We start from the raw sequence: 16,822 nt of genomic DNA, 5'->3' as shown, positions 1-16,822 counted from the left end.
TTCCTCTTATGGCTTCAAGAACAGAGGCCTGACTGACCTCTGTCATGGGCAGGCAACTGCACCAACATCCAACAGAGCTGAGGAAACCCAGTTGGAGACCTGAGTCTTCTTCAGCTGGTGGAAGTGGAAAAAAGCAGCTTCCTTCTAATTTCTTCTGCTCCTGGAGAATGACAAGTTAACAAAAGGTGAGCAAACATGCAGCTGTAGGCAGTGGCAGGGAGAGCAACGGGCTTATTTTGCACACTGAAGGTTCATTCTATGAATAATTTCTCCAGGGAGAAAAGGGACTGTATTAAGAGCAAATTGTATGCAGATTTTCTCCTGCAAACCTGACTTTTTTTCTTTGACACTGATGGATTGACAGACCAGCTGAGGCAAACAGAGCTGTTAATTTCGGTGGTAAAAAGATACAAAACAGAGCCACCAAATAAAAAGCAGGTAAAATAACTTCATGCAACTTCCCTCCACCCTCGAGAGGAAAAGATGGGCTCATTATATTACAACCACTTTTTCTCCTTATTATTCTGTGTCATTATTCCTCCTTTCAACAGTTTCTTCCCTTCTGCTATGTACATTTCAAACAAGATATTCTTACCACTACTTAACTACACCTAGAAAAAAATAATCCTAAACCAGTAACCTGGTACATGTGTACACACACACATGCACAGCTGGAGATGTAGAAACAGTAAAATGCAAGTAAGCTCCCATTTCCACTTACAATTCCACAAGTAAAAAGCATGATTTAGGCACTGTCCAATTCAGTTTTCCTCCTTTCAGCATCTCCTACAGTGATGGCTTCAGCAGGCATTATTGACACAAGAGGAGAGATTGGATTTCACTGTCATTCTTGCCAGCACTCCAGTGACATAAAAGCCATTTATAGAAGAGTCTGTGACATGCAAGAAGGTTGGGGGTCAAATTACGTAGGCTGTTAAATCTGAGTCACATTGCAAGAAAAAATTTGGACCTGAGCTGGGCTTCACTTTCTTTGTATTCACAGTAGTCCAAATATATTCATTTAAATGAATCTCCTAATTCTTCCTGCAGGTTTCACTGGATTAAATCGAGATAAGAGTGCACTGGAAGTGTAAGATTTTTCCTTATGACATGTAGGATTTTGAATGTCCAATACTTGCTCCTTCTCACCCATGAGAAAGGTACACAGGTCCTACCCAGCTGATCTAAAACCAAGTATTTTCAAAAGTATTTTCCTGTTTGCTGGTTCTTTTGAAGAAAAAAAATTCCCTTTTAAAGTCTTATTCATAGCAAACAAACACCACTTCTGATTTAAGAGTAATCATCTTTAATTCTCATAAACAATACCGTATTCATCATGGGTTCACATTTGAAGCTTATTTATGTTTTTTTCTACATGGATTTGCACATTTTGATCTTATCTCAGCAAAAACAAAGACTCCTGATACATTATTTTACCTGCATATTGTATTAATGTAGTCCCACTTACTAAAATTTCTAAGTGAGCCTGAACAGATAGAAAATCCAATATTCCAATGAACAGTTTTTCTCTTTGGTATTAGTCTAGAAGGTGCATGTATGTGTTTCAAACCACTGATGATCCAGAACAGAAATTTTAAAGATTTAACTTTATGGTCATTAATTATATAAAAAACTTGACAACAAAGGAGGTAGAAGACTGATTAAAAATTGATTCATTGTCCTTTACTGGATTGTGCCCTTCATCATACCTTATGAAATTATTATTCAACTGAAAGCAGCAAGTATTAGGCAGTTTTAATAAATAAAGAGGCCTAATGCTACAGGTCAAAATAAATCCTCTGTAACACTAATGGCAAAGCTTCCTTAGAGTCCATTGGTTTCAGAAATTCACTAACAGGTCAGAATTTAGACTCAGGGTAGAAATTCTCCCAACCTTTTATAATACCCATAATATAAAACAGAAGCTTGAAGCAAAAATAAGATGTCTTAGAATTCATAAAGTTGGTACACTAATTATTGCAGATGAAAGTAATAAAATAGCCTGGTTCATTTCATAAATAGGCAAATTCCAATAAACTCTGATAATCTTAGTCACAGAGAAAGAGAAAAAGAGAAAACTTTAGAATGTTCCTGAAGAGGAGAAGGGAGGACGTAATGTACAAAACCATGCCTGCTGCAAATACTAAATCAAAGTGATCTATGAAATAACATACACATTTAGATAGTCAGTCATGTTAATTTAAAAATATCTCATGATCTTTATACAGTAAAAATGTCTTTACTTTCAATAAAGAGAGTTAATATAGCACTGTAATATTTTACAACTGGTAGGCATATTGCATAAATGTGTGCACTGCTACACATACACAAGCCTTTCGGCAATGTACAGTAATTGGAGAGCAGAAAATGAATGTATGGAGTTCAGAACACGTAGACTCTGAGCACCGCAGCAAAATACCCATCAGATTAAAATTTACCACCTTACAAACAAGGAACTGTCTTCAAAATACATTCATGTGGTCATAACGTATTGCCTTAATTTGGGGGAGTTAACAAAACCCTTGGCATTGTGATTTTCGGTGGTTACAAGCCAAAGCCAAAAGCAGTACATTAATCTACACCAAGGAAGTATCTGAACAAATATATTTAAAGCTGTATTTTAACTGCAGCATATCAAGTTAATATTATCATAACAGAAAACATGTAATTTGAAGGAAAAGCAGAGTTACACAAAATAAACTTGTCAGAAAAATTATAGCCATTTGATCTGTTGTATTAGTAGCACATCATCATGTACAAGAATAAAGAGAAGTGGATGTTCCAATAGCCTTTTAAAGCTTCATTTCAATACCGTACCCAAAGGACTCTTTTACAAGTGCCAAAAGTTGACCAGCTAATGAAAAGTTAACATTGCAGGTAAAGAAGACATTGCTTCATAACCATTTCATTGTTGTTTGATTAAACTGAAAGGTAAAAACATTCTCATACAATAATCCTCCACACAAAGTGTTTCTTTTACCAATGTCTGTGACCGGCACTTTCTCCGTGAGCCACAACTCATTGCTTACTCCTGCAGAACCTGAAATCTGGTCATTTCTCCCCAGCAATAAACAGCTTGAGTAGCTTCTAGCTTGTGAATGAAACCGAATGAACAATCTGATTCTTTGCATGTATTGGTAGCATTTTAAAATTGCTGTGTACTTACAGACACAAGAGACACAAGACAAAAGCCCAGTTACTCCAAACTGTCCCTCACAACGTGAGACAGTTACGTTCCTCAATGCCCAAGAGCTCCTCTGGACCATTATTTTATAGCTCATGTTACCTGAGAAATGGAACATCCCCAAGAAGGCCAGTCTGGGCAGGCTGCAACTTCCTAAGGACCAAAATAAAGATATTCTTCTCATCTCAATGGAACAGCATAACTTTTCAGGTACTTCTCTGCAGAGCTGGTCTGGGAAATCACAAAATCTCTAACCTCACTTAGGGTTAGATCTGAAGGTCTAATTCTTGCCCTTTGGGAGCAACACTTTTACTGCTTGCACTAGGAAGAAACCCCAATAAATTCTAAATTTGGCAAAGTGGCCAGGAGCATAGACACACTAGATTTGTGCAAATTTTTAAATTCAGAAGTAAATTACTTAGATTTAAGGAATTGGGTAGAATTTATTTAGAATTATAAAAATTCAATTATTTAGCACTTTCAATAGTTTTTGTTTATAAATTACACTACCAATTTATGGAATAAAAAATATACATTTAATCTAAAATAACAGATAAAACATACAAAAGCAGAACTACCCTTATATAACTTACTAGAAGTTATGTATTTAATAATAAAACAGAAACTCAAAAGAATATTTCAGTAGGTAATTTAATTTAGTGTGTTCAATTTGAAACTTAACTTGTGGTTTATTTTTATACTGCTTTTGCTTTTACATATGAAGTCACATATACAAACAGTTCTAGCATTAAAGGCAATACCATATTAGAAAATTATTACATTTTATGGTTATTAGTCTTTTATTTTAAATAGTTTATACACTATTGAACAGCAATTACAGTAGATAATAAAGAATTGTGCAATGTCTTAAAACTGTTTAACAACTTAATATAGAAAAAATAATTTAAATTGTAAGGAAAAAGTAGAATTCAAAGTTGCTGGAACATTTTGGTGAAAAAATGTGGACTTCCAAGTTCATAGACGGGAGTTTCCAATGAACATTGCAACTGAAAATTTTAAATTGGGGATTTTTAATCTCCTGCCAGAACGTGCAACCATATTTGTCCTAAGTGGATTCTTTTTCTTTTTTTCTTAATGTACTTCTCTATGATGAGATGGATTTTGTCTTTGATGGGACAGTGCAACCCAGGGCACTGTCTGTGCTGCCTCCCACTGAGGACGGCAGAAGTGCAGAAGCCAGTACATGTCACCCAAGGGACCCAAGTCACCCAGGACAACCCTCCCGCTTCCAACGGAGATTCCTGTGCTCAGCGACAGGATGTAGTAGAGACAAACACCTTACACAGGCATACTCTTGAAACAAAGGAGTATAAAGTCACTTATTCCTGTATTTTTTAGGTACCACATAAATAGAAGTGGGCATCCACCTGAAGTTAGAACTAGAGAAAATATACCTTCCTTCTGGCATTACAGGGGTGGGTGCTCAGCAACATCCCACGCCCTGCTGCAGCCTCAGGCGGGGGATCCGGGCACTCTCCAGAACCTGGCTGCTCACCTGCTCTTTCTCATCAGCTTTTTGCTTATTAACATAGTTTAGCCCTTTGCAACTGCACAACATGGAAAGCTCACATCCCTTGAGCAGGTGACTCTATAATCAGAGTGGCAAGATGTTGTTTGCCATAGTTTTAATGTAATATTATACTAAAACTTGCAATATTGATACAGGTAAGTTCTAATGCTATCAATGCAGAAAATAAGATCCAGATATATTTGTTGTAGGATATAGCATTACTTTGCAAATGGTTAACGCATGTAGCTATTAATATGCAATGTATATTAATAATACTTAAAATTCACTATTCTTTCAGTTCAACTTTATATGATTTTATTATAGTATATAAAAAGGTGAAAAGAAGTAATTAATTGAGAGAGCTATCACCTACCTTTTATTATGGAGGGCCTACTTATAGCACTAACCTTCATGCTGCAAATCTGTGGCTTCACTCACATAACACTTCATTTTAACCCAAAGGGATGGTTCTATCTCAGAATGACTTCTGCTTTTATTCTGGACTATCGCAGGCATGGGTCTGATACACCTTATACTAAAGCAAACAAGATTTCACCTCACTAAAGCTTGAAAAAGAACCTTGACAGCAATAAAAAGGCTGCAGAGGTAGGGAGAAGTCTCTGAAATACAGTTAGAAACAATGGCAGTATATTATTAATTCATCTCTATTCTGTTGTTATTCTACTTCTTTAGCGAAATGCTGGAGGAAGTAGTGGGGTGAAGAGGTAAGAATTCGTATCAAACTCTGGTGGATTTCCTGACCTCCCCCTCATCCTCCTGTGTTCTTGCTGCCTTCACACACTGCCCAGCAGCAAGGAGCTCCCTCCAACAGATTTGTGGACCATCAGAGAAACTGCTCAGGGGAACCAAGGCTCTACCCTTCTGCTACAAGCAGTATTCCCTCAAAGCCAAACTGCTGTCAATATTATCCTTTCTTCCCCTTCCATCACCAGCATTATATTTGTTACATTGTCTTTCTGTGGTTTAGTATAAAAGGGATCAGCTCCACCAGTCAGCAGTTTGTGCACATAGTACAAGTAGGCAAAATTTGTCATGGTGACATCAAGCCGCTAACACAAACACATCTATTACCCTTTCTCTCTGGCTTGGTGAGACAGCTGCACTCAAGGTATTGGCCTCTGAGCCTCCCTAATAAATCACTGACATGTAGGAAACCTGGTTATCCTAACATAGCAGGGGCAGAGGATGCTATTCAGCTGCAGAACAACATGGAAGAACAACATCCATGAGGCTTATAATGAAAGATTTTTGATATACTTAAGTAGTTAACAAAAATTTATTGCAAGAGATATTTGTCACTAGATTTACAGTTTCAGAGAACATAGTACAAAACATAGTGCATCAGCTTTGTCTAAACATTAAATAGGTGCAAATACACAAAGATAAAAAACCAAAAAGTGAATACTTTACAACATAAGTTATAGAACTATAAATATATTTTATATACATTATACATATTCTAAGACATGATTTTCACATATATATAGTTCGTAATTAGTATCAGACTATTCAGTGCTTTAGTAATAGTATAGGTCTGAACTTGCCATGAATGTTTGTTGCATCATTATACGTACAGTAAATGCTTCCCACGGAATGAGAAATTTTAACCAGTTTAGTTCACAGAACCACTTTGCAAAGCTTGAGGGAACTGTAGAAACAGCAGGACGGTTTAGCTGAACGCTCCTTCCTCCACTCCTGTCCTAAAAGAGCGGCTGCAGGGGGATGACAGCCGGGTGCGGGGCCAGCAGGGACGGGAAGACGGTGTGCGGCAGCGGGGGAAAGGCCAGCGGGACGGGGTGCAGGACCGAGGGCGGCAGCAGCGGCAGGTGCGGCGGGGCGACAAAGGCTGCGTGGCCGCCCGGGCAGAGCCGCGGTCCTACCGGCAGATGAGGTAAAGGCGCTCTGGAAAGAGCCGGGACCTGCGAGAGGAACTGCTGGTGGGGCTGGAGAACCTTGAGCGCGCCGGCGGCAGCGTGCTGCTGCAGGATGGTGTGGTGGATGGTGGTCACCGAGGTAGAGCACAGCGGCGGCTGCAGCGGCAAGGGCGGCAGCGGCGAGCCCGGGGGCTGCATCGCCGGCGGGGCGAACGCGAACTTCACTTTGCTGGACAGCACGTTCTGCGGCACGATCTGCTGATACGCCTCCGATGGGAGCTCTTTGAACTTCTCGTGGTTATCAGGAGGGAATATCAGCGTCTGATCGGGCAGGGGGAAGGGGGCTATTAACTGCTCGGTAGTTAGAAAGGTGTGACTGTTTACTTGTGCTTCTTTGAATGGCAAGGGCGGGGGGCTGCTAAATATGCCAGGATTACACTGCACCCATTCACCGGCTACCTCACCCATTTTCTCATGCGGTAGAGACTCGGCCAATTCATAATGGCAAAGATAGGATTTAGGAGGAGCATGTTCCAAGTGCCTGTTGGGGACGGGAATTTTGTAACGAGCTTGATTTTCACGACTGTTGACATTTTCTTTTTTCTTTGCCTCTTGGGGAAGATCCTGCTTGGCAGCAGCTGCTGGAGCAGTGTGGTCAGGAGCAGAAGCAGCAGAACTTGTGATGACATCAGGAAGCATGGCCGGTGCGCTCTCCATCACTGCACACGCCATCAGTTTATCATCTTCCAGCACCTGTGGGCCAGCAGTTTCTAGAGGCGCCTTGCTTTCCTCCAGCTCCATTGTTTCATCCCTATCTTTTGCATCATCATCTTTGGGATCTGCATTAGTTTCCTCTAGATCGTCTTGAGTCAATAGGTCCCCCAAAATATTTAATGTAGAATTTGCAGAATTTTCTTTGGAAGGTTCAGAGGTCTCACTTTTTGCATTCCTGTCAAGGAAAACATGATGGATTCTAGTTTTCCTTCTCCTGTGTTTCCCTTTTGCCTTGTGATATGTACCTAAAGCATGTACTTGCCTTAGACATTCCTCTGCTGATAATGTCTGTCCACATGAACTTTCATCCGAGGAAGAAGAGTAGGTGTGCTGCCTCCGCTTGCGGTGGGGTTTCTCAGGCTCTTCTGTCAGAACACTGTAACCTCTCTTTATGGGCTGGTTTTGGCTCAGCCCCTTCTCCTCACTGCATTGTTCTAAACATTTATGCTCTGGGTTATAGCTTGACCTCCTGCCTTTCCAGCTACAGCACGTTTTAGAGTGCCTTAGGCTGTGCCTCCTGGAACTCGTAGTCAGCTGCTTTGCCTGCCTTCGGGAGCTTGCTTTGCTCTTTCTGTGTGGTCCTTTACAACCATGGTGTTGGCCACTATTTTTTGCACTCCAAAAGTCACACCAGCCTCTGTCCCAGTGTATGTGATCTGATGCAGACATGACTCTCTTAGGACCATTTTCAATGCCAAATTTTCGATGTGACTGCAGTACCTCACTCGCAGTTAACCAGATATTCCCTGCATCATGTCTGCACTTCTCTGAATTATTTTGGAGGTGCTGATATTTATTTTCATCTCTGTAAGTAACTTCTTTTTCGGTTACTGGAGACATCTCCATTTCCGGTACTGTTGTGTCCCCACAGTGATGATAATGACAATGACATAATTTTCTTCTCCTTTTACTTTTTCTGCCTCTGTGAAGCCATTTTTCATGGCCTTCTTTGATCCAGACTTTGTTGTATTTCTTATCTATCACAGTGTTTTGTTGTAAGGGGTTTTGAGACATGTGATACTTTTCTATTTTTCTAATCGTGAACGACTCATCCAAGGACACTTTGTTTTGATTTTTTGCAAGGTCACAATTTCTGAAGAGGGAAACATCACTTAATAGGGGTATTGTATAGTTGCACACATTTTTCTTCACTTCTACTTCATAACCACCACACTCTGAAGTAGGTTTATTTGTAAAATCCGAGACCAAGACATGGTGAGATTCAGTTTTATGGTGCAAATGAGGTATGTTTGGTTGATGCTTGGGCTTTTCTTGGCTGTCGCTTGCTCTTGATGACTTAAAATCAAAATATAAAGGATTACAGCTATACGAAATTGATGGGTCTGTACTTGTGTAAATTAACATTTCTGATGGCCACTGAAGAATATTTGATCCGTATTTGCTAAGAACAGGAACGAAGGGTTGACAGGGTCTCTTGTACATGTCCGGTTTGCTTTTTGGGGCTCCACTACCTTCTTCAGATGGTGCTGGAACTACTGCATCTGCCCCCAGGTTTTTTATTTCAGTTTCATTTGCAGATGGATCACTGTTCCCGTCATTATAGTTCTCCTCCGCAACATCCTGCAGAGAAGAACAATCCTCCACAAGTTCCTGCACAGGAGCTCTGCTAGCCTGCAGTTCATGCCCACTGCCATCCAGGGGCAGGACCTGAGCACTGTCTGCAGCCAGGGGCAGTGTTTGGTGCCCCAAGTCGGCTGCACTTACATCCACACTGTGGCTATCCGTGTCCAAGGACACCGGATGCTTTGAGTGGGACATGGCAGGAGTTACAGCGGGACTCTCCAGCACCCCGCTTTCCTCACTAGATGGCTCTTTTGACTCCTGAGATTCAGGAGCTTCTGCTGTGTCTGTGCATTTTTCCACCAGTGGGTGAAAACAGTTGTGTTTCTCCTCAGGGCATACAACTATTTCGGCTGCTGAAGGAGACTGAAGGTTACATGTTTCTGGAACAAACCTACTCCTTCTGCTAAATCCATGCTCCATGGAGGTTTCGTCATTAAACTCATAGAAAACGGCAGCTGAAGACTCCAGTTTGACTGCTGCTTTCTTAGGAAAAGCAAAGGAGAACCCAACTCTGTGTCCTTGAGCTCCTTGAACCTGATCTCCGCATTTATTAGTGTCGGATTGAGGACTACCTGCATCTCCAGGAGAGGAAGAAACAACAGAAGCAACGTCTTTGCAATTCTGGGCATCGTGCATTAATGTACAGCTGAAATTCTGGCTTTTGGTAGAATCTATGGCGGCACTTTTGGGGGTATCATTGCAATCATCTTGCACAGTCACTGTAGTGGATTTGAACATAGGGCCACTTCCAGGAGCACTAGGAAGGAAAATAAAACTTTGAGTCAATACCTTTCAGAGGATTGCTGACAGAAATTGGTACATGGGTAATTAGAATTGGTAATTACATTGGTACTTAAGGGAGTTGTTTAAGGAAAGAGGAAGACTCTGTGGATATGTGCATTTAGACTATGAAAAAATGCCATCTTTTATGATAAAGATCAGTTATCCAGTACTAAAAAAAAAAGAGTAAATATTATGCCCCTGGCTCGTTCATGTGAAGTCATCAGCTGAAGGACTAACATTCCTACAAAGTAGTTAAGTTTCTGTAGACAGGCTGGCTGGCCAAAGAGACTGTCTCCACAGAAATCTTGCTTCTCCGCCCAGCAGACCACCACGGTTACAACACTATTACTACAGATAGCAGTTTTACATTCCTTCATGTTACAAAATATATTAAAACAGAGTGCTTCATAGAGCACTTCCCCCTTAGTCATCATTCCAGTGACTGCTGCTCTGCCCACAGGCAATTGCCCAGCAGCCCCCATCCTATTTGTGTGCACAAACCAAACCATCGCCATCTCAGCAATTTCTTTCATGGAAAAATAAAACTGGGGAGAGCATTTCAGCTGACAGAAGTAAAGTAAGTGATTCATCCCTCTTGAGAAAAAATTTATCACTGTCTACTTCTGTTCTTCGTTTCATGTCCTCTTCCCATCTGTTCTATTTGACTTAGTAGGAAGCAAGGAGAAGAGCAAAAAGTGTTTAAGCTGCCAATTTTCCAGGAGCCACAGAAACTGCTCAGCACTAGGAGTAATGGGCCTATGTTAAAACCATTTGTTTGCTTGTTTTAGCCAAATCACTCTGTGCTACAGTGCAGAGCAATACTCGCTGATGAGCCATTGGTAGAACTTGCAAGGGTCATTTAGGAACCCAAGAAGCGCCAAAAATAATGACTTTACCCTATCAGATCTAGAAATTAAGGTAGAGGTTTTATGAGAAAGGAATTCCTCATGAGAATTCCTGCCTTGCCCAGTTTTTTACAATTTTGAAATACATATTAAACCCCCACACAAATCCTTTCTTCCACAGAATAAAATGGTGACTTCAACAAAACAAGCCTACAAAGTGCCAGTTTAAAAAAATCCTGTGTCTGTCTATATCACACCTCTAAGGATGCAAAGTGGTAGTAAATGACAATTATGAAACAGATAAATTAAGCTCAGATAGAAATTTTCCTTCACGAACTAGCAGAAGGATATTTTAAAAAACCCCAAACAATCCAGAAACAACAAAAGCTTGCAAAATCTGTGCTTCACTAGCATGGAAAAAGGGAAACAGTAAGTTCCTCTTTCCTCTTTCTCAGGAAATATGCAAAATTCAGATTTTGGAGCATGTTTAGGGGGAATGATATCTAATATACTCAAGTATAAAATATGGACAGTTAAAACACTCATGGAGGAGAGAGTCTCCACATGAGTTATAAAAAATTAGGTGTCGTGTTGCTCCCATCAAACAGACCCTGCAACATTCATGTCCCATGCACCTGATCATTCAGACTTTGCTTCAGCATGCTGCCCACCACCCAAACTAGGGACAAAGAGACTATTTCTGAACAAGAGCTGCAGCTTGGTTGGACTTCTCTGTTAGTTCATCTGGGGAGGCGAAGGCTGAAAAAAGAGAAAACATTTGCACTTGAGCATCTATATTTTTTCTCTCTTTTTTTTCTTCCGAGATTACACTGTGACAAGTACATATATTTTCAGTGGCTTATCAGTGTCAGAACTGTGTCATATTTTGATAATTCAGTCACAACTAGCAAGCTCAATATTAATTTCAACAGCTTGCCTAGACACAATACTAAAATGTATGAGTTGCAAGGAGTCACTTTTGCAGAGGGAGGTAAACACTCTGCTGAGCAGGGGAAAATGAGCACTTACCTTTTAATAAAAAAAAATCCAGCTATTGAGATTTAAAGCTAGGTTTCTGGATGTTTTCCCAGGCGAGCATTTTGAAAACTAAATCGCAGAGATCTGTTACATCCTAGAGAGACAGACTGTGTTCCTCACCTCATCAATGAAGTAGTGTCAGCCTGCAAATGCATGACCTAGTTCACTCAGCTTTCAACCAAAGTGCCTGGTTTTATGAAATATATATGAAACACATCTTTTTTTAAACTAAAAAAATGTGTCATTTTAGCTCAGCTGAAAAAGCAATGCTTAACGTTCATTCCTGCACACAGTGTGAATCAAATACTGTGCACAGAATGCTTCCAAAATGCCCTAGAAACGTGTGTGTGGCTACAGCCAAGGGTCTTCTGCGTCCCACAGCACCAGCTAACAGCTTATTTTTTCTGTTTGAGCAGCTATGGACTTACCACGTTCTCTCTTTCCTTAGCTCAGCTAGCTTGTGTAAACGTTGAAGGGCTTTCTCCTGTTTTCTTTCATCTTTCCGTGACTTAGATGCTACATTTCGAGCAAACTCCCTCTGTTTCAGTTCCTTCAGTCTCTGCAAGAAACAGCGACATAATGCACGTAAAAACCCCTGGGATGAGAAACATTTATAATGACAGTTGCTTTCTGCTAAGTGCTCACAGCACAAACTATTCTGAACCTAACCATTCAACAAATTTAAGGATTTCAAGGGAATAACCAAAATACCTAGAGGTGCTAGAGATAGGTTAGCCAGGCTATAGACAACCTAGCAAATTTTACTGTAGCTTTTGTGATGATGTAGACTAGCCTCAGTAGGATGACGCAAAGTTCACCCAGAATTTTGGTCATGACTCCTCCCCAAAACATTCCCCACAGCATAAATGCTTTTTGAGATATCAATAAAAAATGAGACCACTCCAGGTATTTTTCTGCAAAGCCTCTCAAAAGCCTTCTGACCACCCCTATTATATTAAATCTGGAATTTTTCTGCCCGAGATGCTGGGCATGGCATTTGTCACTGCTGCTCTGCGGAAGGTCCCTGTCAGTTCTCCTCTCCAGCTTACCAAGGTCCCTCTGGACCTGCCCTGCCATGTTATCAGCATGCCAACACCTGCAAAGCTCCTGAGAGCTCCTGTCCTGCCACCCCAGTCATTATTAGAGAAGTTAAAAGGGCCTGACCCAGCAGGGATCTCCAGGGGATGTTAACAGACAGAGAAATCCTGTCTTTTGAAATGGGGAGATTGTCCCATTGAAGGAGCCTGTGTTTTCTGCTCTCACCGGTGTCTGACACAGCAGTCAAGCAGATACTGAGGTGCAATCCAAGATCGCATTTGATTTTATCCCCAGACTACTTCTTTGGAGGGAAATGAAAGTGCTCAGCTCTGAGTCTCCAAATAAAAAGGGAATATTTTCTGTATATCACAGAGGGACAATATGCAGGGACCTCACTAGATCTTCATGTCAGCAAAATGTATTCCAGTCCCAAACCCCCATGGTCCTCAGTGTGTCCCTGATTATGGCTCACAGTCTGATGACATCATCTTACAAAACCATAATCTCACAATTCTGGGAAGAACCCAGTAATTTGCCACCCCCTTTTAGTGTCCACAGCTAATGACTGGCCATGAACAGGGGCCACAGTGATTTGTAAAAGCAAAAACTCTAACTTCAAATTGTTTGAGGGGTATTCAGATCTTTTGTTACCACTGGAGGCACACATAATAGATACACAGAACGGAGTTTGCAAAACATTGTCAGCAGAGTCCTCCTGCTCCTTCTCAATTCTTTTATTTCACGTCTTTTGTGAATTTTCCTTTCCCCTATTCACAGAAAAATACCTCACACATATTGTCACCCCCTTCTTCCCTGAGAGGGTGGTCAGTCACTCAGGCTCCACAGGGAAGTGGCCACAGCACCAAACCTGCCAACAGCTGAGGGACCATCTGGCTCTTGGTGACACATGGCTTAGTTTTAGGTGGTTCTGCAAGGGGCAGGCAGTTGGACTCCATGATCCTTATGAGTCCAACCCAGCTTGAGATATTCTAAAATTCAGTCACACACTGAATTAGTCTTTGCCATTTTGGGTGATGGTAACACTACTTGGGCAGTCCATTCAATGCCAAGAAATAAATACAGAGAAACATGCAGAGAAAAACTTGCAGAAAAATGAGTGAGTACCATGCTCTATTTTCAAGTTTTGCATTCTTTTTCAAATGCCTGGATATCCTTGATAGATAGAGAAAAATAATCTGAAATGTAATCACTTCTTCCACCATTTATATTTTCTAAATATCAACATTTTCTACTTATAAAAATTTGCTTTATTGTGCTAATACAGTATAAGTCTATAAGCACACTCAAAACTAGAGGTATGATATCTTTTTTCCCAGAAAAGAATGCTTGAAATGTGAAGCATCTTTGTTGAACATATCTTACCCCTGTGCACTCCTGTTTTCCTAAAGATAGCATGATACTGACCCTGCTTCCTACCAGCCACTCATGAGCCCTGAAGTATTTAGTTTCATAGGCAACTTCTGAGTGCTCAAAACACAAGAGAAGGGATGAAGTTTGCTCCTTCCCCTCCCCACCTCCAGCCCTTGCCCTTAAAGAAAGGATTTCATTGCATTTTGCAGAGCTAATATTTTTTCAGGATTTTTTTCCCCTCCAGTGCTAAGGAAAGAGGTAAGTGATAAGTAAGGGAACAAAAGGAAGATAATAGGGTGCTGTCTCACATGGTTAAAAAGGAGCAGCTGAGGTGTATACAAAACCATAATCACCTCCCAGCTGCAGTACTTTTCTGCAATTACTGGGATGATTATAATTAGTGCTTTGAGTCTGACCAGAATTTGAACCCTTTAGTCTTACTGCTGCAAGTTAAAAGAACTCCACACTTGTTCTCAATTTTTAAGTAATTAAATTGTTCTCCTTGGATAGCCATACAAGTAGGTGTGGCACAAGTTTTTTGCACACAGCCATTGCCTGCTCTTCTCTATGGGAGAGCTCCTGGTCGCAGAGCTCCCCTTCTGTCAGACCTCCTGGTAGACACACCCTCTCTTTCCTGTACAGAAAACTGGTCATAGCAGAAAATAAATAACTTACACAATGGGTTTTTTCTTCTCACAATTGGTATCTCAGTCTTTTTCATGGAGTGCTTAACAATCTGCAAAGATTATACCTTGGCAACTCCTGAGGTCTTCATTGTGCAAATGCATGTCTAAGTGGAATTCCTCCTAGTTCTAAACAAGATATGCACCTGCTGTTTCAAACAAATGCTATTTCCTTTAAATCAAAGATCACCTAAATGAGTGACTGTCCCCTCCAGTTTTTATTTTTCTGATACTGTAGTTATTTTCTACTTTGTTTTTTTTGCCATGTGATGAAATATCATCACCGGCATTCCCTTACTGCACTTAGTCACGCTTGGGATTGCTGGCACTACATTTATGCTGCCCTTAGTTGCAAATTGTTGGTTTTACTTGAGTTATGCAAATGAAAATGAGATATTACCCAATCATACCATTAGTCCATGCATTCTTAGCATCACAAGGACCCCCCCTAAAGTTGTTCAAAGTAAATAGCAGCAATAGAAAAGTGTGACTTGTTCCTAAAAAACATCTTCTTCTTATCATCTTTCTGCCTTTTCATGTGGCAGAGCTGTTCGCTAATGCTAACTTCAGTAGCTGGTTTAATGCCTGTTATGTTTGTTTTTGTCCATGGATCGGTAAGCAAATAATTAGCAGGCAGGGATACTGTATTGGATTCCCTCCTGTCTTTTCCTCTGCTTACAAAGAAGCTCAAAACGTGTGTGACCCAGCCAGCAGAGTTCAACCAACAGTTCACAATGAATAATTAAATGACATTTCTCCAAGAGATCTAAATGCCTTCATCATTATCCTGATACACTGTATTGCCACGTTGGAGGTGCAGAGTATGGGCACCATCGGTTTGCAAATGACTGTGCCCAGCCTGAAGGGATGAGAAGCCTGACCCTGATTCTCCAGCCTTGTAATGGGATCCTGCAACTGGGCTGCTTTCCCTGGGGCAGAAGCAGGATTATTTTAATAAATCTAACTGTGACACGGGGCCTGAAGCAGAAATATTCCACCTATTTCTAAAAAATTCAGCCAGGAGTCTTAGTGCACACCCGGTACATCCTAAGTGGATTTCCAAAAGGACCCCATTTCTGGCCTCTTCACTTCACCCTTGTCTTCCTCATTTACCACACTAGACAGTTCAGTTCAGTTCAGCATGCTGCTTTTCAAAAGGTTTTCTAAATCTGAGTTTCCTAAATCTGAGTTTCCCAATTCTCCCCTGCATTTTATAACAGAGAAACCACAAGCCCACAAGATTCTGCTGCCAGAGCCAGATGCCTGAAGTCCCCCTCTGGATCAAATCCTCTCAAAACTAAAGACACATTAGGACATTACATGTACTTCTTACATCATTATTGCAAGCCCTTTGCCACCCTGAAAAGTGGGCGTTGGCTTTTTTTTTTTAAACTCAAGAGTTAAACACTTGTTGCAATACACAGAAGAAGGCCTTATTTAATAAACATACCCAGGACACCAAAAGCACGTAAAGGCTGAATGGTGAAACACAATGTACGTGAATACTATGACACTAAGGTGATAAAATGAGAGGTGGAAAAACCCAGCCTGAAATAATTTTATACCTTTGAACGTATAACTTAACATTGTCAGAACTGACTCTGAAAAGCAGTGAGACTTTAACAAAGTTTATGAAACCAAAGGGGAAATCATAACAAGCATCAGGATTGATACAGGCTCTCTCTGTGGTGTAAATATCTCACAGGAAAAACAGTCATCCCACCAGCACAAAGGCATCATCTAAGGACTACTTATTCAAGCAGGCTCTCATAAACTAGCCTTGCAGAGCTGTTGGGGTTTTAGGAGTTCTCCTAGTTTTTTTCTGTTAAAGGAATTTTCCCCCCATACTGTTGCTAGGAGGACAAATTGCTGGGTATTTAAGGAAAACAAAGAGCTACCCACTGAGGGTGGGGTGCACCTGGATACTCTTTTGTTTCACCTGGGTGTGTGGGCAGTTCAGTCCCCAAACGCCAGAGAGGGAAGCTGTTTTTTCCTCGGCTGTTTTTTTTCCTTCTGCGGAGAAAGACCCCAGGATCCCCGGCTCACCTTCCCTGCCCCGCTGGCGGCCGGGCCGTCGCCGGCCTGCCCCCCTGTTG

The 16,822-nt window shown here is 41.0% G+C and overlaps 1 protein-coding gene across 1 annotated transcript in view; it reads right to left on the bottom strand.

Annotated features, from left to right (window-relative positions):
- Positions 1–2,590: 2,590 nt before the first annotated feature.
- Positions 2,591–16,822, bottom strand: part of ZNF804A (zinc finger protein 804A) — a 74,035-nt gene continuing 59,803 nt past the window's right edge. The window contains exons 3-4 of the mRNA XM_017742786.1: positions 12,063–12,193; positions 2,591–9,725 (exon numbers count right to left, since the gene is read on the bottom strand). Coding sequence (XP_017598275.1) covers positions 6,437–9,725; positions 12,063–12,193 — 3,420 coding nt within the window. The 3' untranslated portion in view covers positions 2,591–6,436. The remainder of the gene's footprint in view (positions 9,726–12,062; positions 12,194–16,822) is intronic.

Source organism: Corvus brachyrhynchos, unplaced genomic scaffold, assembly GCF_000691975.1.
Source record: "Corvus brachyrhynchos isolate BGI_N302 unplaced genomic scaffold, ASM69197v1 scaffold98, whole genome shotgun sequence".
NCBI lineage: Eukaryota > Metazoa > Chordata > Aves > Passeriformes > Corvidae > Corvus > Corvus brachyrhynchos.
Note: the sequence above shows the minus strand (reverse complement) of the source record. Positions and strands in the feature narration are given on the sequence as shown.